The sequence below is a fragment of the Pelophylax lessonae genome (assembly GCF_965119305.1).
Source record: "Pelophylax lessonae genome assembly, chromosome: 2".
NCBI lineage: Eukaryota > Metazoa > Chordata > Amphibia > Anura > Ranidae > Pelophylax > Pelophylax lessonae.
This window is the reverse complement of record NC_138769.1, coordinates 548340716-548362104: the sequence shown is the minus strand read 5'-3', so window position 1 is coordinate 548362104 and position 21389 is coordinate 548340716. Positions and strand designations below refer to the sequence as shown.

Genomic DNA, 21389 nt, shown 5'->3' with positions numbered 1-21389 from the left:
TGCCCTTTTAGTTGCTGATGAGTAAACATATGCCGTCATTCATCATCTTAATTATGAATAGAGACTTAAAAGGAAATTTCATCTTTGATGTGGTTGTAAAAGTCCAGTGTGCTGCAATCTATATTTTCATCCTGCCGTGCGCACTGGTCTTTGTGAGGGTCAGATAGAAAAAGCACATCATTGCAGTAAAGTGCAAAGCAACAGTGGCATCATGACCATCTTAACCACTTAAGCCCCGGAAGATTTTACCCCCTTCCTGACCAGGGCCTATTTTGCGATTCGGCAAAAAAAATTCCCACAAAAAAAATGTCAAAATCAAAATTTTTTAACATTTTCAGCCAATTTGTTTTATGCTACATGTTTGGTAAAAAAAAAAAAAAAATCGCAAAAAGCGTATTTTGATTGGTTTGCGCAAAAGTTATCGCGTTTACTAACAAAGGGAAAGATTTTTGTCATTTTTGTTGTTTTTTTTTTAACGCGTAATGGCGGCGATCTGCGATTTTTTTGCGGTACTGAGACATTGCGGTGGACAGATCGGACCCTTGACTGACATTTTTGACACTTTTGGGGTTACCAGTGACATTTCTACAGTAATCAGTGCTATACATATGCACTGTTACTGTAAAATGACACTGGCAGTGAAGGGGTTAACTTTTTTTGAGAGGGAGGGGTGGTGTGTGTCCCTAGGGGCGTGATTCTAACCGTGATTAGCTGTGGCTTGAGGTGTAGGAACAGTGATCAACGGTCCTACATAGTAGAACCGTATGATCACTGTTTCTACACAGGGGAGAATGACAGGCGGCTTGTTTACATCAGCCGCCTGCCTTTCTCCCTCTGCACCGATGATTGCCGAGTGACCGGCGGACATCGGGTCCGCCGGTCACACGCACGGGGGGTCCGTGACCACGCGGGGGCGCGCTCTCGCTCCCTAGACCCTCACAGGCTAGCGGCGTAGATCTACGTCACTCTGCCTGTGAGGGGCTGACTGCCGACGTAAATAGTCGTGCGGCAGTCGGCAAGTGGTTAATTATGAACGGAGACTTAAAAGGAAATTGCAGCTTTGATGTGGTTGTAAAAGTCCAGTGTGCTGCAATCCATATTTTCATCCTGCGTGCGCATTGGTCTTTGTGAGGGTCAGATAGAAAAAGCACATCATTGCAGTAAAGTGCAAAGCAACAGTGACATCATGACCATCTTAGGAGAATACACAGGGGTTGATTTACTATAACTGGAGTATTCAGAATTTGATGCAGCTGTGCATGGTAGCCAATCAGCTTCTAACATCAGCTTGGTTTGATTAAGCTTTGAAAAAAAAAAAAACACCTCAAAGCAGATTGGTTTCTATGCAGAGTTGCACCAGATTTTGCAGTTTTAGTAAATCAATCCCATAGTCTCTGCCAAATATGAGCTTGATACTTTTGTATTGCAATGTATTTGCCTTTTTTAACCACTTTCCATCCCCTCTATAGCCAAAAGACGGCAACAGCGCGGATCTTAATTGCCGGGACGGCGTCTATGTACATCCTTCCGTGCATGCTGCGGAATGCGCGCGGCTTGCATTGTGATTAGCGAGTCCATGAGACTCGGCTGATCACAGATCTGATTAAGGGACAATGACAGCTGATCACATGATGTAAGCAGCAGCCGGATATCAGCTTTTTTTTCTCCCCACGCTGTCAGCATGAGAAAAAAAAAAGCAGATCGCCATCTGCTGTCAGAGGGACATCGGTCCCGAAGAGGAGAGGATCATCTGTGCCCCAGTGCCACCTACCAATGCCCACCAGTGCAGGTCAGTGCAACCTTCCAGTGCCACCTATCAATGCCCACCAGTGCCACCTATCAGTGCCACTCATCAGTGCCACCTATTAGTGCTCTTCAGTGCCACCTACCAGTGCCCTTCAGTGCCACCCATCAGTGCAGCCTTATCAGTGCCCATCAGTGCAGCCTTTCAGTTCCCATCAGGGCAGAATGGCCTATGAGGTATACTTATAGTTTGGTGGCCCTGGATAGCTCCAACGAAATAACACCAAAAAGCCAGAAGAGTGAAGCCCGTTTAAAGATGTTTTATTACTAATAGGCAAAAAAATATACTCACAAACGTACTGAAATCAAAAGCAGAGAACAAGGCTGTAGATGGTTCCGGGAACGCGCAACCGCATGCGTTCCACGGCAAACCAGGTAGTGCTCCGGAAGTACGTCGTATTTCCGGTGCGGCACTTGGTTACGTCACTTCCTGAGCACTTCCTGGTTTGCCGTGGATCCAGGGCCACCAAACTATAAGGATACCTCATAGCCCATTCTACCAAGGAGAAGATCTGGCATGTTATTGATTCCATCAACTATAAGTACAGACCAGATGACTATCTATACACAGCCTTTTTTGACCCCTAATAAGGGTCCATCCATTCTGGTGAGTAGGGTTCCTGAAGGGGTTCAAGTCACCTGGCACAAAGAGCACGAGTGATCATCTTCCAGCACTTATATTTTGCACTGGAGCACTTTATTGCACTCTGTTGATTTGTTTAGTTATATTGCACTGTAGTGCACAAAAAAAATCTACTTGTGGACTTTTATAATTTATTGGACACTTATTAATTATTAATCAATATTTGGAGACTATATATATATATACTTTATTTATGAAATATTTTTGCACTTTTTAATTCACTATATGTTTGGCTAATCATGTTTTCTTGCAAGCGCTGTGTCATTTTGTTTTATTATTTCTTATGAGGTTTTACTTGGTGAGCAGCAGCTGCAATATTTATTTATTTTTCTACACATTATCTTAGCACTATATTTGATCTTAGCACGGGTTTAAATTTACTTTATACATTTGCAAAAATAAAATTAGGTATCTACCCCCCGGATTAGTAATGACCTGCTCTACTGCTCTACAAAAGGATAGCAACTTCTCTCGTGTAAGTAGAGAACCCCTGTTTAACCCAAGCTCTTTTAAGACCCAGGATTTTGCTACCTGTTAAATGAGTCTCCTGCAAGAATAAAACATGTGGTTTATGGAACTGCAGGAATTTAAAAAGCAGTGACCTTTTCACCTTGTCATTTAGGCCACGTATATATTCCAGGAAAGTACGTTTATGTCTATGTTTGTTGCAACAGAGAAAGATGCTGCAGGAGGGAGCCGCCCAGGATAAACTCCAGTAATGTAGAGGTAAAAAAATGACATTAGATCAACACGTACCCACCTGAAAATGAACCCGTAACTAGGAAGGAGGAGAAGATCAGGAAGAGAAGCAGATTGTAGATTCTTAGCAGGTGTATGGTTAACAAAACTGAAAAAAGAAATCCCTACTGCTTAGCATTCCCCGAAAACTAGCAAAGAAAGTTTCGATCCAAAAAAGACTAAAATCGTCTACTGGATACAGAGTTCTGGGATTCACAGCCCAAGTTATGTCTGAACTGGGACAGCAGACAAAGGGAGGGGTGGGGCACTCAACTCCTAAAAGGTTTCCGGACAGGAAGGGTAGCGAACTTTAGTTGTAAATTTCACCTACCCGAGCAGAGGATCTTCCTGATATAAGAAATAATGTGCTGTAGCAGGACGGACAACCTCACCCAAGTCCAGCATATGGAAGGTCAACCAACATATCACCGGGACCCATATAGGGGACATCCAGGCAATTCGAAAATGTGTTCCTTTAGACGAAGAAGGATGTCAGGTAGCAGATTAGTAATGTCCATCTGTGTCCCGCCATTGCAAGAGATAAAACTAGACCTTGCCTTGTACTAGGATGAAATGTCCAGAACCTCAGAAATTGAGAAGAGAGAATCATGGAACGGTAACAACTGCCATGAGTACAAACTGGAGAGTAGGCATAAGGATTACCCATAGGGTAAATAGGCAGGTGTCAGCCTCATCAGGGGAAACAAAAAATTTCACCGATCCACCATGTTGGACCCCCAGGCGACTTGGGTAGAGCACGGAATATTTAATATCCCGTTCATGAAGTCATCGTCTGACATCTATAAAGGTCTTGCGATGCCTCTGCAATACCGCAGAGAAATCAGGATAAAGATGCCAGTCCCGGTCCCTGTAATTAAGGAACCAGGAATGGCCATTGAGGAGCCCCAGGTGTGCCCCAACGAGTTGGAACTCTGTGGGCCCTTTCCACCACATATGTTGGGGGGACCTCGGTCAGGTTGAGAAGGTCTTGAAGAAAGCCTCCGCAAATTCAGCTGGGTGATCCTATTCCGCTCCATCAGGAAGGCCTAGGACTCAGACGATATTCCTCCTGAGGCGGTTTTCCGCATCATCAGATTTAGCCACCAGGGTCTGGACAGTACAGTGTAATGTATAAAGGGCATCATCATGTTGGGCGGTGAGATCCTCTGTTATAGAGATTCGAGATTCAGTCTCAAGAGATTCTGCCCCTAATTTTATCTAGTGAAAAATGTCATCAGCACACCAAGGATTCCTCGAAAGGGTCCAAAGATTTATTCCGTGGTCACATGGTAAATATACAGCAATATTTCAAAGCCCCGCAGGGCCCCTTCGTCAGGCAATATGCAGTGCAAACCAACAAGTATTCAACAAACAATCCATCAATCAGTGCAGCTAATCATGACCAAGAACCACCCCCTGGCATCAAAATTAGGTAATAGGCCTGCCAATATGTCTAGTATATACATATGATTGAACTAACACATGAACAGTATTATTCTTTAAAGACATTAACAATCAGATTATCATTGAGGGAATAGAATGTATATCAGAGTATAATGGTCACTGAACAAAGCGAAAATTGATTAAATAACCAGAAGATTATATTATGTGAACCGAGCCACGGGCCGTGCGGCCACAAAACAATGAGCATCATGTAGCCTAGCAACATGGAGGCGTGTAGCACAGCCTCCAATGGTATGCACACTGCAGCGCATGCGCATAAGAGACAGAAGTCTCGGGCGGGCCGCAGGGCACTGCCATAGCAGCGCCAAACACCGTGGCAGCCACAGGACTGCATGTAAACAGGACCACTCAAGAGGAAAGGCAGAGCCAACTAGTGTATGGAAGAGAAAGTGCATAGAACATGTGTAAGGGGAAACGTGAAGAAGGAGCAGAGTCAGCTGTGAAGAGAATGTAGGAGAACAAAATTAGGAAGTGCTAAGAAGAAATGAAGAGCGAAAGACCAAGATAAACAGTAACTTAAAGGTTGGATAATTGGAAGGAAAAAAAATTAACAAAAACAGAAAGATAAATAAAAAAACGAGTCATGAGAATAATAGAAATAAAAACAAAAATAAAGATTTAAAAGGTAAAGAAATGGGAAAAACAAAAGGAAAAGTCGGAAAAGGGGATAGGGGGAAGGAGGGAGGGCAAGGGAGTGAACAGGAAAGGAAAACAAAATAAATACACTATGTTCATAGTATGATCTTAACCGTACCAAATACCACAATTATATCTCACCCAGGAAGGAGGTGAAAGACAAATTTGAGTTGAGGCCCTTGGGCTGTACTCTATTCCATGTGTAAATCCAGTGGGCCTCACTGTGTAAAAGGAGACATTTGCGGTCCCCACCTCTAACAAGACTAATTTTATCTAGGTCTGCCCTGATGAGGTTGCATTCCTCAGCCAGACAGTCAATGCTGACCAAAAAGGAGGTTTTTCTCTGCTCTATGGCTGTTAGGAGAACAGTGGTATCACTTGCGTGTGGACAAGTCTGTGGTGGCTGAGAGGCCGCCAGATCCACCACCATCTCCATGTCCACCAGCAGTGCCCTGAGTTGATACAAGATGGCACTTGAACATGGGGCAGGTTGAGCAGGCGCCTTCTTTCCCACTGGCATAGTTGCCGATTTGTTCTTAGAGGGCATGAAAAGTTATCCAAGAAAGTTGCAAGCTGAGCTGTTAGGTGCTGGAGCTTGCCCTTTAAGGGTTTCTGCATAGGAATCGTGTAGAACCGTGTCCTCTGTAAAGGGGGTGCATCTGCACATAGATGGATAGCCTGCTGAGTGCTCCCTGGGAAGCTAAAAAGGATGATGGCCACGTGGGTCCGACCGACAGTATCCAAAAGCAGCACCGCCTGTCAGTCTTCTCAAGGGGATGCTGCAAGCCGGATGGAGGAGTGGATAGACCACTACCACAGGGAATAGAATGCAACAGGACCAACCGGGCAGGCGCAGAAATATTAACTGGGAATGAGGCAGAGGATGTAGGACGACAGGTAGGGTAGATATGCAGGCTCACCAGGCTATCAGTATGAAAGATGGCAGAGGATGAAAGCAGGATGGTTGGAGCTCCTCGCAAACACGTCCGCCGCGGCTTACATCTGGGCACGCCCTGTAGATTTTAATTTCTTTAACTTGAAATAAGATGTATAGTAGATTTTGAAACTAACTACCGAACAATTTCAGTGGAGTTCTATACACACTCCACTATGGAACGCATATAAAAAGTAAACAGTGTGCAAAACAAACATCCTGGGCCCATTCCACAAGCATACATATTCAAGTGAAACTGCCCTACGTTTTCCATAAACAACATACACAGAACATGCTGAACATTCCTCATTGGCACTCTTGTATAATACAAATATTTTGTTTTATTGTAAATATTCATAAGCAAACCATAACAATACAATTGCACCCACGCATGCAGGCTCACCTTTCCTCAACGTGTTGCTGCAGAATTGGTCTTTCAATGGAATGAAGATAAAATTCACCAGTTTTTTCAATCTGACAAGCCTGTATACTTAGATATTTGAATATATGTATTTTGCCTTTAATACAAACCTACAAGATATAAATGTGCATTTTAATAAAAAAAATGAAAAGGGACAGGCATTTGCTTTTTGCATGAAAAGTGTGGACAATTATACATATTCCATAAAGCAAGTCATCCCTTACCTCTCTAGCTGCTTATAAGGCAAAGTCATTAATTCTCAAAGATCCTCAAAGATCATGGGAGACTCAGACCCCGTTCAGACAGGGGCGACGCGACTTGCTGGGGCGACCTCGGCGCGACATGCACGGACTTCATATCATTGAAGTCAATGCAAGTCGCCTCCAGGTCACCCCAAAGTAGTACAGGACCCTTTTTATAAGTCGGAGCGACTTGTGTCGCTCCTATTAGAACGGGTCCTGTGCTAATCAATGGCAGGCGACCCACCACGACTTGTCAGGCGACCAAGTCGCCTGACAAGTCGCGCTAGTGTGAATGGAGTCTCAAAGTTGGTTTCTAACAGCTTAGAAACATGTAGTTTGTGTGCCTACATTCTGTCCTGACAGTCTGTCCGCTGCTCTCATAGAAAAAAGCTATTAACTAAGTGTTAGTTTAGATAATTAATTTATCTACAGAGATAGAGGGGTGAATAAGCGATGTTCTAAAACAGCCTCTCTCAACCTTTTTAACACAGAGGAACCCTTGAGATAAATTTCTGGTCTCAGGGGAACCCCTGCTAAAAATTAAAAATCTACAACCAATGACACATTAGTGTGACAGTTAGTAGGAGGAATGCTCCTTACTCTTGTCATCATTGGGAAGAATTACCCCCTTACAGATAACTAAAAGGAATAATGGTGTCATTGGAAACTTATCTGAGAGGCAGAAACTGCCCATTGCTCAAGGAACCCCTAGCAACCTCAGGAGGAACCTTAGGGTTCCACGACCTGGTTGAGAAACCCTGTTATAAAGTGTCAAGAAAAAATAAGTACTTTATAGTGTGTATGATCTTGGCACAGGTTGCCCGTAAACCCTAATTTTAGTTTAACAAACCATTCTCCTAGTTTAGGTGAAATCTTTCTTCTACCATGCCCCGCCCACCTATTGCCATAAGATTCCGATGGCGACAGGAACTGACAGAGCTGTGACACGCACTCATCAAAGGGTGTCCGACTATGGCCACACTTTCCGCTCAGCTCTTCCATTCATAGAAGCCATACTACAGCATTATGGTAGGTAATGTCCCTTGTGATTTTTTTTTTTCCTAGCTAAACGTCAGCTTTAAAGAAAAACTTTGCTTTCACAAAAAATGCTGTAGCATCCTAAATATTTATAATAGGTTGAAAGTACTCCTGTGCCCAGCCTATAGACATGAAATAATTTACATTGTCTTTACAAGTAGTAAAATAGCTTAAAAACAAGCTCTTTCACCTCTCTTGTAATGTAAAGTAATTCATTCTCAAATTCAGAATACTTTACTAATCCCAAGGGAAATTATTAAGATACAGTTACATTCAGACTGCATTCACATGTCAGCGTATGGATCGCGGGCAGAATCGCCGCGATTCCGCCCCGCGATCCGGAAATCATTGCAAATCGCGGGATGCCTGTGCGTTGCCCGTGATTTGCAATAGCACCCCAAACGCTGAGCGATGTTGCCGCGATTTCCGCCTGCCGAATCGCGGTAACATTGCGCAAAAAAATATTGCGGGACGCATTACGCCCAAAAAAGTACAAGAGCTTCTTTGGATGCGTATTGCGTCCCGCAATTTTTTTTTGCGCGATGTTACCGCGATTCGGCAGGCGGAAATCGTGGCAACATCGCTCAGCGTTTGGGGTGCTATTGCAAATCACGGGCAACGCACAGGCGTCCCGCGATTTGCAATGATTTCCAGATCGAGGGCGAAATCGCGGCGATTCTGCCCGCGATCCATACGTTGACATGTGAATGCAGCCTCAACAAAGTCACAAAATCACAATAACGAATGGAAACAAGACACAATAACAAACAACAAAATTACTGTTAACAGCAAATATTCATTAATAAAACAAACTAAAGCTAAATACTATACTGTAATTAATCATAAGATCCTAATAAAACACTATAAAGAATAAATAACACGGATTGTAAAATAACAGAAAAACAAACTACCAAAAAGCAAAAATGACACCACTTTCTCTAAACAGTATCCTACAATTTTTAGAAATAGTTAGCCTGACATTACCACAATGTAAAAATTACATAAAATCTGGATCATAAACCAGAATAAAATCCTCACATTCAGAATTATATAATTTGATGGCCACAGGCAAAAATGATTTCTGTGTTGCTCTGTGGTGCATTGTGGTTGTAACAATCATCACTGAAAGTACTCCTCAGACTGATCAGCGTATTGTGGAGGGGTTCTCTAAGACAGAACGTACCTTGGACAGCATTCTCCTCTCTGAACTCTTGTTAAAGACTCAAGCTCCAATCCAACAACATCACTGGACTTGTGAATCAATTTATTGAGTCTGTTGGTATCAGCTACCCTAAGCCTGTTCCCCCACATACAGGAGAGCACTGGCCACCACAGACTCATAAAACATTTTTAGCATCATCTGGCAGATGTTAAAAGACCTCAGTTTCCTCAAAAATAGAGGCGGCTCTGGCCCTTCTTGTAGAGTACTTCAGTGTTCCTACTCCAGTTCAGTTTATTATCTGTGTGCACCCCCAGATACTTGTAACTCTCTACTACATCCACTCCTTGGATGGAAACAGGGGTCACCGGTGCCTTCCTCCTTCACAAATCAACAACCAGCTCCTTTGTCTTAGTCACATTTAAGGTGCTTTTCCACTGCATGGAACCGTACCGGTTCGGCACCCTTTTGTGCTTTTCCACTGCTGGTACCGCATGGTATAGGGTCGGAACGGTTTGGTACGGTACGGTACAGGTTTGCTTTTCCACTGCATGGAACCGAATGGTACGGTACGGCTCTGAAAAAACAGTACCTACTCGATTGTGGTTCCAACAGGTACCAAACTGGTACCATATACCACAATCCTTTGCATGCAGTCACTACTAGCCACTGGTCAGAGAATCCCACCCACCCCGTTGTTATCCCACCCACTTAAACTTAGTACTACTTTAGTGGAAAAGCAAACCATACCGTACCGTACCGAACCGTTCCGACCCTATACCATGCGGTACCAGCAGGGGAAAAGCAAACCGGGCCAAGCAGGGCCGAGTAGAGCCGAGCCGGTACTAGCCGGTACTTGCAGTGGAAAAGTGCCATTAGATACAGATGATTATCCTCACCATGGACAAAGTTCTCCACCACAATCCTTTACTAAAGATGGTAAGACTCTTTCTGGTAGCTGAAACTAGTGGTATAGACAGTGAAGAGAAAGGAGGAGAGAAAAATCCTCAAAGATCACAAAAAAAGACTCTTTTAGTCAGTTTTGCTAGGTTTCCAAAAGCTTAGAAGCACCTACTGTGTGTTTACATTTCAAAGCTGGCAAGATTCTGCAGCAATAGAAAGTACAGCAAAAAGAATAAGGCCCCTTTCACACAGTCTGTTCAGTTCATCAGTTCAGTTACATCAAAATGTATCAGTTTTTCATCCATTTTTTCATCCGTTTTTTTTTTTTTACATCCACTACCAATGCAAAAACGGATGAAAAAACGGACCGTTTGTTCGTTTACATCCATTTTTCGTCCGATCCTTTTTTATGATGGATAAAAAAAAGGGCATTTATCCGTTCCAAAAAACTGACATTGACGGAAGCGGATGAAAACGGATGTTAACAGATGATCATCCGTTGTCATCCGTTTTTACATAGAGATGCATTGATGTCAGTTTTTCATCCGTCAACAGATGAATGAAAAACGGACAAACGGATCATATGTGTGAAAGGGGCCTTAGAGATATCTGTGCCTTTGTTGTGAACTTTTTTTTTTTTATAATGCTCACAGCTACAGCGGTGATCAAAGGCTTCTTTTGCAGTGCTTTCATTGCTTGTTCAGAATGTGCAGATACTATAGTTTACATAGTTCGAACACAGGTTCACTTTAAAGTACAAAGCAAATTGCTTTGTTGGTCAAGTTCACCCTTTGGGCCATGTTCACACTGGTGCGACATGAAAGTTGCACGACTTCCGGACTTTGCCCTGCGACTTCGGATCCGACTTCTATGCGACTTTAATTAACAGGATCCGAATTCGATCCGACTTTAAGATGAGTGCAACTTGTCCTTTGACCAATCAAAACAATTCCTTTGGCATTGGAATGGATGAAACCTCACGCCAAATGTATCAAAATAAAAAAGATAAATAAAGAAGAAGTAGTGGGTCCCCCCCCCTCTAAATTCATATCAGCCTCTTAGGGAGAACCCCACAGCAAATTTTTAAAAAGAAAACAAAAAAACGGCCCTTTGGGTCTCCTCAAACATGAGGTCTTCCTTTGCCGCCGACCCGCTAAAAAAGAAAAAACGCTCCTCCTCCAATGCTGGCTTCCCCCATTCTGTCAGCTCCACTGTCTGACAGTTCTTATATAACTTTGGGGCATGGCCATGCAGTGATGTAACTCGGAGACCCCACCCCTTGTGACGTCACAGACCCATCATGCCCAGGTCCATGATGTCACAAGGGGAGGGTCTCTGGGTTACGTCACCGCATGGCCACACCCCATAGCTATGTAAGAGCTGCCACAAACCAGAGCTGACCGAATGGCGGGAGCCAACATCGGAGAAGGAGCATTATTTTTTTCAGCGGAGGAGCTTTGAACCAGCCCTCAAGTCCTTTGCACATAACAAGATAATGTACTGTGCAAGGTGACAGAATTTTAACAGGCACCATGTCTAATATTAAGTAGAGTCAAAACTCCCAATAACAGTCTTGTGTATTATCCAGAGGGAAAGTCCTTTACAGGCACATAAATAGCAACATAATTTAAAAAACACTATAAATACTATTTTTTTTTTTTATAAATGAATTTCGTGTGCCCCCTCATATTCAACACTTGTCCACAAACTTGGCCACTGAAACAAAGAGCAAAATCTGTTTTTTTCAATTATAGTCCCTATACAAAGTTTCCTTGTTCTTCTTATAAATGGAAAGTGGCAGTGGCTGATGAGACTGGAATGTAAGCATTGCATTCTAGCACCCAGCATGGAATCATCCATAAAAATAGTCACCTTCCATTAGGGCCAAAACATGCAGCATAGAAGAGATCTGATGCAAGTGCTGGAACTCCACTGCAATTCTGCCTTCCACAATGTGAAGCACTGCGAGTACATGTTATTCATCCTCGCTTAAATAGGGGACCTTTATCCTTCTCTAATTTTATCCAAGAAAATAAAGTCTAGAATTTTCTTGACCTTTTCTTTCTTTGTCTAAAGCAGTCTATACACATACCAACAGTCAGTAAAGATGGCCTACAGACAACTGTTTGATGTTGAATCTTAGATATACACCTGCAAAGTGTTGAGGGGTTTGAACATAGTGGAGGGTAATTAACAGAGTGGCGAAAGCATAATGCTTGCGCCACTCTTCTAAACTTAGAAAACAGAACAGATGCAGCTACTAAATACCAAAAAGGGGTGCAAGCTTCTTTGTTAATTAGGAGTATCTGCTCCCTGTTCTGTTCTATGCTGTGTTTGGGTTGGACACAGAACAGGTCAGTAAAGCCGCTTGCTTCGATCCCTCTGCCCATTCCTGTCCCCCAACTTAGCTAAGTGCAGGAGGGAGGATAAGAGCTGTGCAGGCTCTTCTTGTACGAGGTCAGACCTGGCGAGGATCTGCAATAGTTTTCATTACTGAAAATAGCCGCAATCCCTTTTTCAATTAAGTTCAGACCCTGCACCAGTTTCTATTTGTATGGCATGGGAGTCACTGATAAACCTGAAACAAGTCTATCAGCATAGTTAATGTGGCGCATGCCACAAGCGCCACATTGTAATGGCACAGGAGCCTTTGTAAATGAAGTCAATTTGTTTTTAGAATTTTATACAAATATACACTATATTACCAAAAGTATTGGGATGCCTCCCTTTACACGCACATGAACTTTAATGGCATCCCAGTCTTAGTCAATAAGGTTCAATATTGAGTTGGCCCACCCTGCAGCTTTAACTGCTTCAACTCTTCTGAGAAGGCTGTCCACAAGGTTTAGGAGTGTGTCTATGGGAATGGTTGACCATTCTTCCAGAGGCGCATTTGTGAGGCCAGGCACTGATGTGGATGAGAAGGCCCGGCTCACAGTCTCTGCTCTAATTCATCCCAAAGGTGTTCTATCGAGTTGAGGTCAAAACTCTGTGCAGGCATGTCAAGTTCCCCCCCCCCCCCCAAACTTGCTCATCCATGTCTTTATGGACCTTGCTTTGTGCGCTGGTCCAATCAAATTCCAGAGAAGGGAACTCTTAAGGCGTCAGCATACCAAGACATTTTGGACAATATTATGCTCCCAAATTGGTGGGAACAGTTTGGGGATGGCCCCATCTGGATCCAACATGACTGCACACAAGTTCACAAAGAAAGGTCCATAAAGACATGGATGAGCGAGATTGGGGTGGAAGAACTTGCCTATCCTGACCTCAATCTGATAGAACATGAATTAAAGCGGAGACTGCAAGCCAGGCCTTCTCATTCACATCAGTGCCTGACCTAAAAATTGTGCTTCTGGAAGAATGGTCAAACATTCACATAGACATTTCTAAACCATGTGGAGAGCCTTCTCAGAAGAGTTGAAGCTGTTATAGTTGCAAAGGGTGGGCCAATCCAATAATGAATGAACCCTACGGACTAAGACTGGGATACCATTAAAGTTCATGTGCGTGTAAAGGCAGGTGTCCCAATACTTTTGGTAATATAGTGTATATACTGTGTGCATGAAATGCTTTAGCCCCCGTTCACACTAAGGCGACCTTGTGAGGCGACCTGTGAGGCGACCTGGTCGCCTCACAGGTCGCCTCCCATAGGGAAGCTGCGGACCCGTTCTAATAGGAGCGACACAAGTCGCTCCGACTTAGAAAAAGGGTCCGGAGCTTCTTTGGGGCGACCAGGAGGCGACCGCCATAGACTTCAATGTTATGAAGTCCGTGCCGGCCGCTCCGAGGTCGCGGCGCGCTGCTCGCACCGCGACCTCGGAGGTCGCGGTGCGAAGTAGCGTCGCCCCTATGTGAACGGGGCCTTAAATTTTAATGTTTTAAATAATACCCCAGGATCGTGTTTGTTTTGATAAACTGGAGATCATAAGCATGTAGCGAATGATAATATAAAACCAAAAATTATAGTGTTTCTTTTTCTGTTTTGGATAATGTGGGTAAATTGATTGGATTGTAGACACATTTGTGCCCTTGTAACAACACAGTTGATTACAGTCAATGATACTTTATTTGCTCTAACAGTTACATTTTCAAGACAAGCATTCTAGAGTCTCCCTCCTCCTTCTGCTCAATTCAAGCACTGCTGCTTGGATAGAGTGGGGAATGATTACACCTTCTGCCCAATTTTTATTGCTGCCTATGTGCCTATCAAGAGGATTCACTCAATTTGTTCTGGTGACCCTTTTACAGAAAAAGAAACTGAGGGGAAATCCAAAATTGCAGCTGTCCAAGATTGAAATTCGCCTAATTTTTGTAGATTTTCTCTAACTTCCTGTTAGAAATTTCCTTAATGATACACATACACCAAAAAAGTTTCCTATCCATCTTCCCAGTGCCCGCATGGCACCCATTAAACCGCCATGGACTTTTTGTAAGTCCACAATCCCTATTGCAATTCTCGATTCTCGACACATAACAGGTCCACATTGCCAGGTGGAGGACATGTCATACTGTATATTACAGTATTTCACATTTTTCTAATAAAGGTTCACTTTTAGGAGTTCGAGGCCTCATTAACAAACTTTGGATACTCATTTTTTTATTGCAGCTTGTATACTACTAGTGATGGAAACCTCCATAGAGCTAGTTTGGACAATTTAGATCAGTGCAACCAAACCTAAAAGATAAGAAAGCTAGGAACTGACCTGTGCAGGAGGAGATTGTAGTGGGTTATTCTCCAAAACTAATACTTGTAATTGCACCATTTTTCTAAAACAAAGTGGCAACATCAGCACTTTATTGCAGGAAATATCTAATTTTACCAAGGGAAGATCTACAATTTCTGTGAATACAAAGGAATATTTGGTTAGAACATTATTAAGCAGACATCATTGCGCTAGTAGATCTCAGAGTCAGATATTATATATCAGATTTTGAATACTGCTAAAATAAATATCCTAGGTTGTATTGGATGAATTGTCTAAAAGTCTTCAGAGCTAGGGGTCCTTGATAAGGTTTCTTCCAGAACTGAAAGCACTATGGCTAAAGTAATCAGTTCATGTAATTTCACCATAGACTTTTGAACAGTACATTTAATTGAAGCTGAACACCAACATTTACTCTAAGAATCCGTTAAAAATCCTTTAATGCATTTTATATACAATGTAAGTAGCATGAGTGCCTAAACATATTTTTATATTTGAATTTCCTGCACAGTAGAATTCAAGCTAACGCTGTTCGTGAATCAGCCTCTACTGCATTGCACAGTGTTGTCAATTTTAGGATAAACATATAGTGATGTGGAAAAGTATTTTCCCCCTTCCTGATTTTTTTTGCATATTTGTAACACTTAAATGATTCAGATCATCAAACAAATTTAATTTTTTACAAAGATAACTTGAGTAAATAGAAAATGCAGTTTTTAAATGATGATTTAATTTATTAAGGCAAAAAAGCTGTCCAAACCTGCCTGTCCTTATGTAAAAATGTAATTGCTTCCTAAACCTAATAACTGGTTGTAGCACGCCTGGCGGCAACAACTGCAAACTAGCATTTTTCGATAACTGGCAATGAGTCTTTCACACCGCTCTGGAGGAACTTTGCCCCACTCTACTTTGCAGAATTGTTTGAATTCAGCCACATTTGAGGGTTTGAGCATGAATGGCCTGTTTAAGGTCAAGCCACAGCATATCAATCGGAGTTAACTGGGCCGCTCCAAATCCTTAGTCTTGTTGTTGTTTTTTTTTTGAGCCATTCAGAGGTGTACTTGCTAATGTGTTTCGGATCATTGTCCTGCTGCATAACCCAAGTGCACTTGAAGTTACAAGCTGATGGCCCAACATTCTCCTTTAGGATTTTCTGGTAGATCGCAGAATTCATGGTTTCATCAATAATAGAAAGAAGTCTAGGTCCTGAAGCTGCAAGTCTACAAGTCTAAAATGGTGCTTTCAGGTCAAAAAAAATCTTGCATTTGAGCTTAGCTTGGGATGCATTTATTTTGACTTGTATGTAAGAATAAAAGCAAAGGATCAAAACCAGCACAAGGCATGGCAATAGCAACACAAAACAGAAGCATACGATGTTCCATAGGATGCAAATAAACATGTAAATTCTGCATTCAATATATTTAAATAATGCTTCACAAATGCATATCAAAAGCAAAATATAAATCACTATGTATACCAACCCTTAGGCTGGGTTCACACTAGGGGCCCGGCGTGTTTCCTGTGTACCAACTCAGGTGCGAGTCACGTCCGATTTTTTGGAAAATGTGAGACGAGCCTTTGTGTTCTTTCTGATCAGCAGTGGCTTTCGCCTTGGAACTCCCCCATGGATGCCATTTTTGCCCAGCCTCTTTCTTATTGTTGAATCATGAACACTAAACTTAACTGTTGTTCTGGGTACTTTTATGACCTCCTGTATGAGTTGTTGTGCTCTTGGAGTCATTTTGGTAGGCCAGCCACTCCTGGGAAAGTTCACCACTGTTCCAAATGTTCTTTCTAATTGTGGATAATGGCTGTCACTGTGGTTTGCTGGTGTCTCAAAGTGCTAGAAACAGCTTTCTAACCCTTTCCAGAAGGATACATGTCAATTACTTTGTTTCTCACCTCTTCCTGAACTTCTTTAGACCGAGGCAATTATGTGTTGCTTTTTTAAATCTTTGAGCGTGCTTAATTTTGTCTATTTAAGTGAGTTGTTGATTCAACAGGTCTGGCAGTAGTCAAGCCTGGGGGTGGCAAGTGAAATCTATATCGGCTTTCCAAAAAAAAAATGTGGTTGATCATGGTTCATTTATGGATTTAGCAATTGATTTTTCACATGGCAGGCAGGTTTGGATAGCTTTTTTCCTTAACAAATGAAATCATCATTTAAAAACTGCTTTTTGTAATTACTCAGGTCATCTTTGTGGAATAATAAAATGTGTTTGATTATCTGAATCATTTAAGTGTGACAAATATATAAAAAAAAAAAGGAAGGGGCAAATATATTTTCACAGCACTGTACACAGCATCGGATTCGGAAACAAGTCTAACATTGTGCTTTCAGGTCAAAAAAAATCTTGCATTTGAGATTAGCTTGGGATGCCTTTATTTTGACTTGTATATAAGAATAAAAGCAAAGGATCAAAACCAGCACAAGGCATGGCAATAGCAACACAAAACAGAAGCATACAATGTTCCATAGGATGCAAATAAACATGTAAATTCTGCATTCCATATATTTAAATAATGCTTCACAAATGCATATCAAAAGCAAAATATAAATCACTATGTACACCAACCCTTAGGCTGGGTTCACACTTGGGGTTCGGCGTGTTCCTGTGTACCAACTCAGGTGCGAGTCATGTCCGAGTTTTTGCACCTAAAATGAAGCCAAAGACACACAGGACCCTTTCCCAATGCGGACCGTGGCGGTCCTGGAGTAGTGTGAACCGGCTCCATTTAGAGCCAGTCACACGCTCTTGCAATGTAAATTGGATGTGGGGAAACCCACATCCAATTTACATCAGTGTGAACCCAGCCTTACACAGAAGAAAAGAGCAGAGAGTGACCTGTACGATGACCTAACTGGTCTACTGCTGTACCCTCTTTATCCATTCAGAGCCTGGGACAGTTTAGTCTGCAGAAGATCACAGACCTGGCTGTGCCATCAACCAGAGGTCCCTGGATAAAGGATTTCAAGAAAAATATAATATATTGGCATCATCAATGATATAAAAAATATAATCAAATAGATATATTCAAAAAAACACAGCATGTGTATTCAACAGAAACCGCAATTTTCTCTTCACTTATTCTTGCTTTACATATCAGTGAGGAAGTCTGTGGTGATAAAGAGCTTAATTTGTTTCATGATTTTAAGTTTAGAAGTCAGATATCACTGTAATAAGAGCTAAAATATTACAATTTCCTACAGGCAGCCTTATCTCAGCATCCTGGTCTAACTTTATGACTGGTGCTTTAAAATAAAGTCTAGGTGCCACGGCAAATATATGTGTCCAGCCTGAAATGTAACCCTGTAGAAATTGATGGTCATTTTCTGCTACACTGCATGTTTCAAGTTAAAAATTTGTTCAGATTGGTATTATTACTCATTCCCATTTATACAAATACATTCATTCTATATAAGCACATATAATAAGACAAATTGCTTTCTTTGACACTGACCTTGAGGTAGAACTTTTAAATAATTTCTTCTTACATTTAATTCTCTCAGAGACTTCAAAAGGCTTATTTGCTGCGGCAAAGATGTTATTTCATTGCAGCTGATGTCCTAAAAAATCACATGCCATTCATTTAGTTTAAGATGTGCTTAAAAGATCATCACTCCCTCCCATATTCTTTTACCTATTTATTTTTTTTTACGGTTACAGAAATATAGCAAGGTCAAAAAAATGAAAAACATCAACTTACAGTTTTAAAAAGTACATTCATTTGTAAAGTATCTTTTTTATTATATTTTATCTTAACATATATAGAGAAGTTTTATGACAAATAATGAAGAGGGGTTTTTTTTTTCTTTTGGTTGACTAAATTCCTGACATCTTTGTTAAGCTACTATCATTTTTCAGAGTGTAATATTTTTAATTAAAAAAAAAACTTCACAATTGAAAATAATGGGCAAAAATCAGGATCACAGTGGATTAAAAAAAGTCTTTATCAATATCCCAGCTTTGACCTATATATTCTATGTACTTTACTATGAATATTTCTTTTAACCACTTGACCCCTGGAAGGTTTTACCCCCTTCAAGACCAGGTCATTTTTTGCAATACGGCACTGCGTTACTTTAACTGACAATTGCGCGGTCAAGCGCCACTGTACCCATAAAACTGTCCTTTTTTCCCACAAATAGAGCTTTTTTTTGGTGGTATTTGATCACCCCTGAGGTTTTTATTTTTTGCACTACACATAACCAATAAAAAAAAAAAAAAATTCATTCATCAATTTAGGCCAATATATATTTTTTGTAAAAAAAATCCCAATAAGAGTATATAGATTGGTTTGCACAAAAGTTATAGCGTCTACAAACTATGGGATGTTTTTATTTATCTTTTTTTTTTTTTTACTAGCAATGGCGGCAATCAAATTATAGCCGGACTGCAATATTGCGGTGGACAAATCGGACACCTAACTGACACTTTTGGGGGGTCAAGGACACTAATTCAGTGATCAGTGCTAAACAATATCCACGGTCACTGTACTAATGACACTGGCGGGGAAGGGGTTAACATCAGGGGCGATCAAAGGGTAAAAGTGGAACTTTACTCTTCCAATCAACATTGATTATTTTTAATTCTCATGCTGCTAACATTAGTAAATAGATAGGAAAGTATATTATATTTACTTGTTTAAAAATGTTTTTTTACATTTCAGTTATTTCCTGGTTTCTTTGAATAGGCAAATGATGTCATGCATCCCAGGAGTCTTCAGGAAGAGGGGTTTTCTCAGCTAAGCACACTTTCTTGTATGCATACTTGAGCTAAGGGCAGGAAGTAAATGTTACATTAGTCCTTATTCAAGATGGCCATGGCCAGAAATGCTAGGGGTGATTCTAAAAGTGAATTATCAGCAAAATAAAGCTTAGAGACATGGATGGATGGGAGAGTTCGCTTTCAATAATAAATAATAAAAATGCATTAAATTGCATTTTTGGTTTGTAGTGCTCAGATGCAGTGAAGATCCGCTTTAACTGTGTTCCTAGCCTGTGCTTACTCACTATGGGTGAGGGGCTTTGACTAGTGGAAGGAAAAGACCTGTGTTCATGCTTTGCAGAAACACAGGAAAAATGTCCTCCGTTCTGACAGAACAGCTATTTGCCTTGTTTACATAGGCAGATTGTCATTCTGCCCCGGTGGGTGCCAGCAGACATCGACTCCGTGGTACTGGCCGCTGGGTTCCCGCTGTGTGTGATCCCGCAGCATGCACCCCAGACCTGGAAGTGTCAGATCACGAGTACGTGATCTGGTGCAGAGCACCAGGCCTGCCGCAGTATATGTACGGTGAGCGGTCCGCAAGTTGTGAAAGGAAACCGGTACTAAGAGAAATGAGTAGGTTACCAATACTGACCTCTACTTAGGAAATGCTACATGCCAAAATATCTCTGGATTAATATAATGTATTGACACCAATGAATTAGCATTACAGCCAGGTAACTAGCATTTTAAAAAAGGCAAGCAACAGTAGCCTCTATATTCATCCAAGTACATGAATACTTACAAAAAAGCTTGGTTCCAAAATCTGAAGGTAGCAATGAAAAAAAGGTATCTATCCCTAGAAAGATAGTGGAAAGTCCACAAAGGGACAATGGGGGGCAGTGCGGCAGTCACTTAACCAATCCTCGATTTCGCCTGCGCTTGTCTGAGGCCAACCCAGACATAACGTGGGTTGCTACCGACAGGGTGTGGAGCAGTCGGCGGTGGATAAACAGAGATGGGCGTGTTGGGCAATTAGGTTACCACACTGACAGGTTTGCTTTGACACTTTCATGACAGGATTGGTCCATCCTTTCCATGTGACTACTTTAGTCTATCTAAATATATACTGGATCTGAAGCTTTTGGTCTCATTCTTTCCCTACCAGGGGAAGATCTGCTTCCGTTGTGTGTTGCAACAACAGGTATTATTTATTTATTTTTTTACAATCATTTGTACATCTTTTCTTCCTTTTTACTTTATATAGAGGTTTTGGCCTCTCTTTGGGACATCTTTGGTGCCTATATTGTATGCAACATTGGGGACGTAACTATGCAAGACTTTTACCCCAACTTTAAAGATATCCAGTGTTTTTTATTTTACATTTTTCATATTTAAATTTTCAGATTTGTAATTTCGTCACCTCTTTGCTCCTTGATCCCTTGTGCGGTCTTGGGCACTTCCACCATTAGATTTTTTGGGGTGTCCTCTCCAAATCTCTGATACACAGTTGGTTTTCTTATTATATGTATAGACCCATATATGTGCTAATCTGCTCATTGTAAGTATGACCTGCTACAGTACTGTTTTTTCTATTTAGATCTCTGTACAGTTATTACATCTTTTGAAATATTTGTTGTGGATATCTGTGACAAGTAAACATCTACCCCCAGAAGAAGACTTTAGGTTGAAACGCGTCAGGGCTTCTGTGTCCACAATTCTCAACATTTGTGTCTATACCGGGGTTCTCCCCACTCTTTCATGTTTATCTGCATGTCTTCATGGTTTTTACTATTCATCTGACAATGTTTTTTTATTGAGGTGTTTTACTGCTTTTTATACCAATAAAATTCTTATTTTAGAATATTATGTTTTCATTTTCCATTGCAATTCCTTCTTTACCTTCACTTTTTGTTACTGCATAGTCCCAATTCCCCCCCATTGTCCCTTTGTGCACTTTCCACTACATGAAAACTTAAATACTGTCCAATGG

At 41.4% G+C, this 21389-nt stretch overlaps 1 protein-coding gene across 1 annotated transcript in view; it reads right to left on the bottom strand.

The window, feature by feature from the left end:
• LRCH1 (leucine rich repeats and calponin homology domain containing 1) overlaps positions 1-21389 on the bottom strand; it is a gene marked incomplete at its 5' end in the record, with an annotated part of 366317 nt that overhangs the window by 124618 nt on the left and 220310 nt on the right. Inside the window, 3 exons of the mRNA XM_082247571.1 lie at positions 6622-6749; positions 14688-14824; positions 18150-18255. Coding sequence (XP_082103697.1) covers positions 6622-6749; positions 14688-14824; positions 18150-18255 — 371 coding nt within the window. The remainder of the gene's footprint in view (positions 1-6621; positions 6750-14687; positions 14825-18149; positions 18256-21389) is intronic.